This window comes from Quercus robur, chromosome 2 (assembly GCF_932294415.1).
Source record: "Quercus robur chromosome 2, dhQueRobu3.1, whole genome shotgun sequence".
Taxonomy (NCBI): Eukaryota; Viridiplantae; Streptophyta; class Magnoliopsida; order Fagales; family Fagaceae; genus Quercus; species Quercus robur.
This window is the reverse complement of record NC_065535.1, coordinates 35,996,190-36,008,255: the sequence shown is the minus strand read 5'-3', so window position 1 is coordinate 36,008,255 and position 12,066 is coordinate 35,996,190. Positions and strand designations below refer to the sequence as shown.

Below are 12,066 nucleotides of genomic sequence, written 5' to 3'. Positions count from 1 at the left end.
GTGCTAGGAGGAATTTCGCAAGTCATTTCGCGACTAGACCAACTTGCGGGTGACCCACAAAATTCTTTGTTTGGATGTTTTTAAAGTGTGCTTTCTTTACTTCTTTACCCACACTTTATAAGCCCTCATTACCCACGAAATTATAATGAAAAGAATTATATTTACTTTAAGTTTAATCATTCTCTGACACCTCCCAAGAAAATGTTTCTCTCCAAATTCAGTTTGGAGAGAAATCCTTCAAACTCTTCTTATATTTTTTTTCATTGAATGTGAATTTTGAAAATCTAACCGTTAGATTTCATGTTCTTATGATATCCTCTATGCTTGCTAAATTTCAAGAAGATAAAAGATCTATAGCAATATCATCAATCAAATATTTTAATTTCAAGTTTTTTTTATCCAAAATTATGCATTGAAAATAATTTTATTGATTGAATAGTAAATAATATCCGATTTGAATGGAATTTGACATATATGTTTAGATCATAAAGAACATGCAATATAATAATTAGATTATCAAAATCACATCCAATAACAAGATTTATGAGGAGTTTGAAAGATTTCTCTCCAAACTAGTTTGGAGAGAAACCTTATCCCACTTCCCACCACACCTTAATCATTGGCATTTTCATGTCTTATTTAACACTTCCATCCAAATAAACAAAAATACTTATATGGCAAAGGGTTTTATTTTGATTTCTTAGTATGATGATAAAAAACAATAATTAGGAATGGACACCAAATGTTAAAACTCTCTTTAAAAAAAAGAAAAACTTTTATACATGAAGGATTAATAAATAAATTATTTTGCAACAGAAAAAAAAAATCATTTATTTATACTTTAAGATTTTTTATTTGTCTTACAAAAGTTGCAAAAATACATTTGAAAGTTATTTATTTTTTAAGATATTAATTTAGTCAATTTTTCTAATTTTTTACAGTTTTAATCCATTTATTTATATTTCAATTAGTTATTAAATAATATTTGACATCATGACCTTTAGTCGATCATTGACCTCAAAACCTTGAAATTCCTTTTTTTTTTTTTTTAAATTCTTTAAATAATTAATTTTTAAATCCAAGATTTTAATTTGGAGGGTATTCGAACTTGGAACATGTCTCTATTGAAAAAACCAAAAATTGAAAATTCACAAACAAATTTGCAATCTTTTAGCTAAAATACTGCTTAAATAAGAGGTTATAGGCTATATATGTACTATGCAAAGTTTGTTGGATAAAATATTATTTTTGTCCCTAAATTATCATAAAAGTTCACTTTTAATCCATGAACTTTCAAAAGTTCTTTAAGTAGTTCATTTTTTTTTCACATCTTTTAATTTTTATTAGATTTCCTGTATAGATAGTGATTTCGGCCTTTGAAGTTTAAGAGGAAAAAGAAAAGTTGAGTTAGTTTTGTATTCTTATTATATGATTTAAGATAACTCGATTTGTTGTAAATGATAATTGCAAGAAAGGTTTTAAAAAAATAGCTCGTTTGAAGAACTGTAAAATAGATAAATTCAGAGTTTTGTGGTCAAATCAAGTTTAATATTATTCAGCCAAAAAAAAAAAAAGATTAATTTCAACTAAATACAAAAGTAGTCACTAAAATTTAAATAATTTTCAAACATATTCCATGAGTTAAAAAAAGAAGATAATATTGTTAATCCTTTAAGGATATGGCATAATTGCATTAACGAACAAATAATTTCAATTTTCGGATTTTTTTTCAAAGATGGCTAATTATAATAAAAATATATAATTATATTAATTAGAATAAAAATTAAAATTAAAATGAAACTTGATTTATTTTATTGACACCAATTATTGCTTTCTAATCTTTTTAATGAAAAAGTTCAAAACTGCTGTTATGACTATCAATTTTCAAAAAATTATATACTTTTTTATAAAAAAAATATTTAAAGTTTTGAAAAATAAATAAGGATAAAACCATAAGGTACAAAGCACATTATTGAAGTTTTGGGATGTATAGATTTAACATCCTGAAATTTTAGAATTTTAATTTTGCCCCCAAATGTTCTATGTTGTTTGGATTGTTAAACTTTTGTAAGGTTTTTTTTTTTTTTTTTTATGTGTCCGTTAAGTGACACATCAGGCTATCACATTTGCTAGTTGGACCAATTAAATGGTGACACATTTTATTAAATATTCTATGCCATTATTTAAACTTAAAAAACTTAAAAATAAATTAAAATAAATATTTAAAATCTATTAAATTAATTAAAAACTAAAATTTTTAACCTTTTCAACTTTTATTATCTCATTTTTATCCAAAAAAAAAACTTTTATTATCTCATTTTTATCTAAAAAAAAAAATACTTTTATTATCTCATGAACAAAAGGGGAAGTTTTTCTTTTGCCCCCTTCCGCAATCCATCTCCGGTGCAGCAGTGTCATACCACCACACTCAATTGGATTTAGTGTAAAGAGCAAATGAGAGGTGAGTCTTTTGGTCAAATGGGTTTTTTTTGTTGAAAACTGAATGTAATCATGGTGTGTTGGTGGGAAAATCAGTAATTTTCGGGTGAGTTCTGTTCCTTGATGTTTATACACTTTTTTAACCACACGTATTTAAAATAAATACAAAAAACGTTGTTAGAACAACGTTACCAAACTATCCCTAAAAATCATTAAAATGGTACTCCTTAAGTTGATAATAATAATAACACCAAATAACAATTAAGAACTTTTCTAAACTAAAAATTGAAAATCGTGATCGTTCCCAACTCTGATTCTTTGATGGTGGTGGAGCTTGTTTGATGTTTGTGGAGTAAGACTTGTGGTTATAAAAGAAAAAGAAAGAGAGTGGATTGAATAAGGACCTTTCATTTTTGGTTTTATCTTTGCTGTTGCTGTCACTAGTTATCATCGGATTCGGTGCTGCACTCTTGAGGACCTTGGATTCTTTGGGGAAGAACACGTTCATACTGTTCTTCCGAAATTATATTCAAAAGAAAGAAAAAATAATTAATTTAATTAGATTTTAGGATTTATTTTAAGTATTTTAAAGATTTTTTTAAAGTTATTTTAAAAAATCATCCTCATGTCACAATTTAATTGGACTAGCTAATACATGTCATAAGCTGAGGTGGGATTTAATGGACACATCTACCAAAAATACTAACCGAGGATTAACAATTCAACCAAAATAGAACGTTCAATAAGTCAAAATCAAAATTTTGAAACATTAAAAATGTAAAATTTAAATACCTTCAAATTTTAATAGTGTATTTTGCATTTTACATGATAAATAATTTTAATTTTTAAAGATGTGTTACGTCGGAATCCGAGATCGAATTTGACCTCTCTTCTTATTTCTGCAAAATTAACTTTATACTGTACACTACAACCTATAACCACGCATGCCAGCTGCATTCTCAGTTAAAGGTCCCAGAAACATGTGCATTGTATTGTTAATTGTTATGTAGCGAAGCTTCCGTGATACAAATCGGTCTCATATCATATGTCCTTTTATGCCTCCTTAAAAAATTAAAATAAAATAAAAAACTTTATTCTCATTGTGTAAAGTCCATACCCTGGCCCCCTCAAAAAAAAAGTCCATACCCTGTCAAATCCTTACGCACATCGAGCATTAAAGCTTATCAGATCAAAAATGTGAATGCATGCACAATTATTTGCAATTTCGTAAATTGGGGGGGTCCATTTTATCACTCATTAATTCTGGTTTATAATGGATTCGACTTTTCCCCCACACAACAAAATAAATAAATAATATCGATCTTTTCACAATCTTGTCGACAACAAAAATCTATCCTTCCACGCAAAGTTTAGATACTGTACATGCGTGTACTCCACATGTGTGGGGTATAAACAATCAGTCTACTTTAATATTATTTTTGCCATTTTCTCTTTTTGCTGCTTTGTTTCTTTTGCACATGTGCATCGTCAGGATATGTATGTGATATTCATTTTTATTTTCTTAATTAGGTATGATTAATGTATGTGATGTTTTATCGGTCTTTTGGGCCCATAGAAAAAGTATGTGGACTATAATTATTTTAATTATTATTTTAATCTATAACGTTTGTTTTATGTATGATGTTTAACGTTTCAAATATATTAATTTAATTCTTAACATTTTCTTACTATGTCAAAATAATTCATATTGTAAAGTGGTGATGAAAAAAGCCAATGTACGGAAATATTATGTGCTACTTGAGTTGTGAAGTAAACAGCTACGTAACCTCTTTTTTTTTTTTTTAATAAAAAAAAAATCAATTAAAAATTTGGCTCTTATGCCCAAATATGAAACCTCCCCCTCTCAATCTTCTTCGTACATGGACATTATCTCTCTCTTCTTGTCGTTCTAGCGTCACCTTCATCCTCCCTCAACCATCACCTACATGCTATATCTGCTTCCTCCTTCTCGAGAATCATATGTAAGCCACTTCTTTTTTATTTATATGAATTCTATACTGAGGATTATCTCACATGCAAATCTTGTCTTTATCTTTTGAAGCTTTTAGATAACCTAGACTATTAACATTGGTCTCTCTAAATTTTCTCCCTATTTTAAGATATTAACCTATTTTTCTTATTTTAGCTAACAATATTCAAAAATACCCACATAAGATTCCGTATTCCATATTATATTTCATTAAAATATTATTTATTTACTTATTTATTATATCTCTTATTTTTCAATACACCAACATTTTTTTTAGGCACCTGGACACAAAAAAATAAAAAATAAGGATCTGGGAAATGAACAATGTTTCCCTAAATATAAGGAACCACAATGTTATTTCGGGGAATATGTAAGGAAGCCAAGCCGTTTGAAACATTAAGAATTATTTTGACACATAGGGCAATATAGCACAATTTTTTTTTTTTTTTAATACAAGATAAAAATTCTATTTTAACATAATCTAAGTGTATATATATGTGAAGCTTCCTTTAGGAGAGTTGAATCCCGACCCCTGCCCTTCACACCTCATAAACACTTAAATTCGTGGAATGACTATCACGCCAAGAATGCATGGTAATAATATAGCACAATGTTAGTTTCTAACATTTAGGGGTTAATTATCATTTTAGACACATAGGAAAAATGTTAGAAACTAAAATGGTAATTAGCCCTTTTTTTTTTTCTTGAATGACATCGAACTATATATGCATATGTTGATAAAAGGATAGAAGTCATTAGTGATTAGACTATAGTTTTGTTTTCTTTTGAAATTTTTTGAAACCATGGACTATAATAAGACTTCTCATATAATTTTCTTAACATTCGAGAATTTTAAATTTTATCCTTCAATTCCTGCCAATTAATAGAATACAACATAAATGACCGAAAACATTTTTTTGGAAGTATCACAGACATTATTCAAAGCATCTTGACTGTAAAATTTCTTCAACAAATGAATGTTTCTTGAAAGACCAAATCCAAGTCACTTTCCTTTTTACGAGTCCCTAGAGATTGAATATAAAAATTTTCCAAACTATGAACAAGTAGGCAAATTAGCTGGAGGGGGCAGAATGCTTGTTTCCGCGGTGGTTCCATTCTTCACAATGAGGACCGTGTCCATACCCCAGCTTGCGTGCCTTTCCAAATGACAGTGCATAAACCACACCCCTGAAAAATAGATATCATCCATGTTATCCAAAAAGTGGTACACTAATTGTATTTTGAGAGAGAGAGAGAGAGATTACCTGGATTATTAGCAAAAAATCTAATCGTAGCCCATCCATTCTTAGGAACTCCAATGGTGTTAACTTCTGGTGGATCATTCAGATTGTAAGTACTTGGGGAAGAGGTAGCATTGAAATTTCCATAACCTGTCCCAACCAAATAGAAACTAAAACCATGTAGATGCATTGGGTGATTCTCTGCATTCCCAACGTTTGTCCCTTGGAACACTATTTCCACTGCTTCCCCATAATTTATCAACCTTGCCTTTGTTCCTTGGCTTGGGTATAACGTATTATTACCCACATCTCCTGTGAAGTTAAAAATATAGGGTGGCTGACTCGGGAAATCACTTCCGAAAACGCCTGTCAAGCTCCTGTGTATAGTTTCGAAAATTAGTTCGTGTTTGGTAAATATACTTAAAAACATGTATTTTGTTATTTGAAAACATGTGTGAAATTACATGTAGATAAAAAAATATGTGAAAATACTTAATTATAATATTTTTTAAATAAACTGAAAACATGTGTTTGAGTTGCTATACAAATAGGAGCTAAGTAATTTTCGTTAACAATCTTAAGCTACAACCATTTTTTATTCTATAAAAATAAAAAAGTAAAAAACCAGAAAAAAAAAATTGTAATCATTTTATAATTTAGTGATAGTTGCACATTCTCCTAGAAGTGTGATTTATGGGACTAGATGCTATTCTATTATTTGCTATAAAAGAAAGTGATTTCTATAGCTCCTCGTAACAATAACAATAACAATAAGAAATATAATTTGTTTTTTTTTTTTTTTCTTATTATTATTAGTACTTTTGCATATAATCATTTCATGCTAAAGCAAATAAAATATAAAAGTTCCCTACAAATTACAATACCTCCATAGATTTATTAGATTAGTTTTCTCACTTAAATCCAAATACATACATAATTATATTAATTACTAAAACACAAATATTATTTTCTTTTATAAAGATAATTAAATTTAATATAGTAAAATGTTGAATTTAACTTGGAAACTTAATTTACTATATCTAAGTTTTAGAAATAATTTAATGTATCATATTTTTCATGCTTGTACTATAAGCCTTCTTGGTAAAAGATTTTGTTAAGCAAAAAAAGGAAGAGAGAAAAAATAAAATAGAGTGGTGTAGTACCTGTAGTATGCTTGTAGTATATCAATGGATGGGGTCACAAAACTTACGTTATTTAAGCTTGCAGCTAGCCTATTACCACTTGGACCCCCACACGACGCATTAGCACAAAGTATTTGGTTTACAGAAACTGCGATAAAAATTTGTGTGGTGATATTTTTGGGCACATTAATTGGGTGTTCAGCACTTGCCAAAGATCTTATGCGAGTTGTGAAGTTGTCTGCAGCATCCTGGTCTGTGACATTAGGAAGGGTCGGATAGGGAATAGAGGATGGAAGTGTATAATTGCCTGTGTACTCAAGAATAGCTGATGTATTGGTACTATCATATGGAGCATTGGAGTCAAAGAAAGGAGTAGCAGCTATGTAATAGTGACTTGGAGATTGGTTTGCTGTGAGCAAAATATCCATTGTTTGCCCTGGGGTTATCATGATGTAACTTGTGGTTACAGGCTTTATGTATGCACCATCATGCGCCACAACTGTGAAATTATGTTTGGCGATTCCAAAGAACATTTCTTCATTCATCACTGCGTTTACTAGACGGAGAAGATATGTTTTTCCATACTCAACTGTAAGTTTATATGAAGTATCTGCATCATGAAATTATAATGATCAGTAAATGATGTGCAAGTTCTTTTCACTTACATTGCTGACCAATATTAGCTGAAAACAACAAGCTCATTTCATTAAGCAATAACATTTTTAGTATACATTGATATTTCATACCATTAGAACAATTGTTTGGAAATCCTGGTTGTCCATTGATAGTATAAGCATCTGATAGTGTTGGATCACCGCCGGTAGCTGTGGCATTATCTATTATCTCTTTCACATCTCCCTTGAACCATTCCCCTGCAGCAAGGTTAAGATTTAGGTATATAATACTCGGGCTTTGATTGTTGGACTCTTTATACCGTCTCCATACATATCATTTGTAATCATGTGTTATATATTAACATTCTTGAAAAATTTGAACACGTAATGTGAAAATGATCAAAATATAAACATTGTGTACAAAGTTTATATAAAAAAATGTGGAACAAAAATTTCCCATAATACTTCACTTTAGATTTTAGATAGCTAGGACATGCAAGGGCAGAACTAGACAATTTAAAAAAAGAAAAAAAAATCTATTAATCCCTCATATAAAAGACTATAGATAATTAATTAAATTTTCTTAAATTTCAATTTCTCCTTGAAAATTATGAGTCCCTAAAAAAATTATATACTTTAAATTCAAATATTCAAAAGGTTGGAACTTTCAATTAAGCAAAACTCATCTTATAAAATGAAAATAAAGCTATAAATATATACTTGGGACAAAGGATGATGGGAGGAGAAATAAAGGCAGGATAATATGAATGTACTAATTTTAGGATATGTTTGATATACAATAATAGATCATGTAATGAAATGGTTATTTATGTGTAATAATTATTTGGTTATTTGGTTGTATTTTTGTTATATGAAATAATTATTTCTTAAATTACGAAATATATACCTCTATTGTTTTCAAATTTATGACAATTTCATAATATGCTCTAATATTTTTAAACAAACACTAACATATGTGTATGCATTCATGTAGACATGTATATTAATTAAGTCATGACAATATAGTCTAGTCTTTCCAAGCGAAAATTCCTCATCCTACCCCTCAAAAGTTTCCAATTATTAAGGTATGTATATGTTATATGCTACTCCCTCCGTCCCACTTTGTTTGTCCTCTATTCCATTTTGGGATGTCCCAAAATACTGTCCTGTTTCTAAAAATAAAAGCTATTAATATACTAATGTTCCTATTATACCCCTATTAATTTACTAATTCAATTTTTCGATAAATTTATTTAAGGGTAGTTTTGGAAATTTATACATTTTTAAAAGGTAGACAAGACAATAAATGATGTCCCCTTAAAAAGTTTGACTTTTCAAACAGGACAAACAAAATGGGACGGAGGGAGTATTAACATGTTTGGGTTTGGTGTAGAGTTATTGGACCAATTTTGAAATATGGGGAAAGCTTTCAAAATTTTGTTTTTATTTCCAAATGCTGACATTGTTTGTTATAATTGGTGCAAAGCAAAATTAGTGTTAGCGGTGGATTTGTATTAAAGTAATTTTGTTCCGATCATTACTTGTCACCATATTGTGTAGTGAAAAAAAAAATTGTGTCTCTAGCATTGCTCTTACCAACTATGAGTACTTGTTCTGCAGCAGGCTCGGGAAATGGATAAGTGGTATTAGCCTCAGGTAAAATAACAATGGCACCATGGACTGTGGCACGTGTCCAATCACTATGTGCATGCCACCATAGAGTTCCTTCTTCATCTGAAAATATGACCTCATAAGTGAAATTTTTTCCTGGTTTTATGGGACATTGTGTAATGTTCTCAGGACCGTCTGACCATGGATTTCTTGGTTGTTTCACTCCATGCCTATAAAAAAAAAAGTTAAAAAGTATTCATGAGTTTTCATGGTATTTGTTGATGAACACTAGATGACACATCGTATCATGCATTGTGGTATTGATAACTAATGTATAAAGTTGTATAATATCTACATGACTTTATTTATTATTATTATTTTTTTACAATAAGTAAAGGAGGGGAATATAAACCCAAGTTCTCCTCATTAGGAAATTGAGATTATATCATTTAACTATAAGACTCTAACGTCTTGACAAATGTTATATAATTTTGTTGTTTAGTTAAAAAGCAACATGTTTTTGACATTTTCTTGGATGAAACTTGAGCCCATCAATATTTATTTATAGCATGGTAATCAAATAATGTCATCGGCTTGCATATACGTATCACTTTCTTTCAATTTCTTTTGTATTTTTAAGGTTGCATTTGGCATTAGCTGAAAAATGCAATTGTTTTTACTATTTAGCTTATTTTTGCTATCATTCAACTTATTTTTGGTACAATTTATGGGTTTCATTACACTTTTTGCTATTATTTATGGGTCAAACTATATTATTTCAGCTAGTTTTTAGCTTTATCTACAGTATTTTCAGCAAAAAAAATTTCAGTTTTAACTAAATAAGTTGTTCCTAAACGGACTCTAAGTGTGGGTTTGGATCTGTGTTTCCAAACCCACATTTGCTTTTTTTTTTTTTTAGACCAGCACTTAGTGCACTGTTCATGGGACATGAACAGTGCACCAAAGTATATGAACAGTAAAAAAAAGAGTGAACAGTACTTTTTCACACATTTAAAAATTATTTTTTTACAGTGTTTTTAGTTTTTAGTTTTTAGTTTTAGTAAAAATAAGTTGTATCCAAACGGACCCTAAGAGTGACTAATGGAGGAGCTCTTGAGTCAATCGGAAAATTGGCCCCGGCCATCAAAAAATACACAATAATAACTAATAATTTATTGAAGTGGATTCTCATTAACTCAACTAGTAAACTTTCTTAATAAACAATTATCATGAAACCATAGGTTGAAATTCTATTGAATATAAAAAATATATATTAATTGACTATTATCCTGGAACCATAGGTTGAAATACAGTGAAATCAGTGATTTTTTTTTTTCTTTTCTATTTCATTTTTTGGTAAACAGAAAAAAAGAAAGAAAAGGAAGCAATACTTTTGATCAAACAGAAAAAAATACAAAAATAAAAGAACAATGCAATTTCCTGTCAAAATTGATAACATATCTTCTCTATGCAATAATTTGTTTCCTATTTTGTGAAAATTCATATATAAAAAGTTAAATTAAATTAAATTTACAAGTTTATTAATTTAGTCTCTTTTAAAAAAAAAAAAATTATAAACTTTTAACTGTTAAATTCAAATATATATCATATGGAGTATAACTTTGCTGTTTTGGAATCAAATCCCAACTTTGTCCCTAAGAGTTGGGGGAAGCGAAACTGAACATGTATGAGGGACCCATCACTTCTTTTTTTTTTTTTTGGTCAATAGGGACCCATCACTTCACATGTTAGTTTGATCCAACGTGCATGAGAACACATTTTAAATAAAATAAAATCTTTACGTATGACTTTTTAGAATCTTATTTTTCTATTGTTCTATCAACTTTCACCAAATAAACTTTTAATAAAAAAAAATAGTACCTCTTCTTAAAAAAAAAAAAAAAAATCCAAATGCACTATTTAAAGTAGGGTTTTTTTTCTCTCTCCAAATTGGTTTGATGGTCTATATTGTATGGAGAGAGAGAGAGAGAGAGAGTCATCACCAGTGAATAGTGACACCATAACTTGCTTCATTGTGGACATTAATATAAGCCCTATCACCTTTGCGGACATGAATTGTTGGTCCAGGGAACCCATCGTTTACAGTAAGCATTGTCTTGTTGCTACAAAGCCTTTCAAAAAATGTGTTCTTCACCTGCAACCAGAATGCAAAATATTTAAATCAAATACCATAAGATGAAAAAAAATAAAAGGTTTCAACCACATTCTTCAGGTCCCTTACCAATATAGATCGTTACTGATTGGTGGTTTTACATAGAAAAATAAAAATAATCAACACTTTTCCATAATGAATATATAAGAGACTCTTTTTTTTTTTTTGCAGGCACACACACTTCATAAGGTTTGTGTCCAATAAATTTTACAAGGATCAAGAATATAGAATAAACTTACAATAAAGCTGTAGTGGTGGACATTATAAGCAGTGCAAACGAGCAAACCTTGCAGAAAAACAAACCCTAGAAATCCTAGGATCAAACTCATATTCTTTAGTCCCATTTCTCAATCAATTCTTACCAAATTAACAAAGAAAAATCACTCTTTGTTTCTGACGTTTTTATTTCTGTGACTATCAACATGACATTAGGACCTATTTATAGACTACTAATCTTGTTACCGAAAATAATTTAAAATGTTTATGTTTTTAAACTCATACGAAAAACATGGGATTTGTACATGTGCCTGCTCCCTGTAACCTTCATAAAAACGCGCATCATTACTAAGATTCCTTTTCATTAGATGTGGTCCAGCTAATTTTTTATTATGAGTAAAGTTGATTTTTTTTTTTTTACATACTAAATGATGCATAATCGAGACACTTTGCAATTAATTAATGGGATTAAGATCTACATTGTCTCTTAAAAAATATTTGGGTCAAATGATATTTCTTGTTGTGTATGAGTGAAACATCTAAAAATTCGAAACATCTACTTTCTATTAGTTTTTATTTTTTCTTTTTCTTTTCCATTTTTTTTTTCGATAAAATGGCCGTCTACCCTCTCTCATTTTTT

At 29.2% G+C, this 12,066-nt stretch overlaps 1 protein-coding gene and 1 long non-coding RNA gene across 2 annotated transcripts; one reads left to right on the top strand and one right to left on the bottom strand.

Moving 5' to 3' along the window:
- The first annotated feature begins 4,293 nt into the window (after positions 1 to 4,293).
- Positions 4,294 to 7,476, top strand: LOC126713527 (uncharacterized). The gene is made up of 2 exons (XR_007651364.1): positions 4,294 to 4,421; positions 6,898 to 7,476. It is a non-coding gene; the product is annotated as an uncharacterized LOC126713527 (long non-coding RNA).
- LOC126713526 (laccase-14-like) lies at positions 5,239 to 11,630 on the bottom strand. Its single transcript, XM_050413283.1, has 7 exons — positions 11,450 to 11,630; positions 11,041 to 11,192; positions 9,023 to 9,267; positions 7,559 to 7,684; positions 6,834 to 7,422; positions 5,695 to 6,047; positions 5,239 to 5,617 (listed from the first exon to the last, which is right to left on the bottom strand). Exons 1-7 carry the CDS (start codon positions 11,552 to 11,554, stop codon positions 5,484 to 5,486), a joined length of 1,704 nt encoding a protein of 567 aa, XP_050269240.1. The 5' UTR covers positions 11,555 to 11,630; the 3' UTR covers positions 5,239 to 5,483.
- Positions 11,631 to 12,066: the final 436 nt, after the last annotated feature.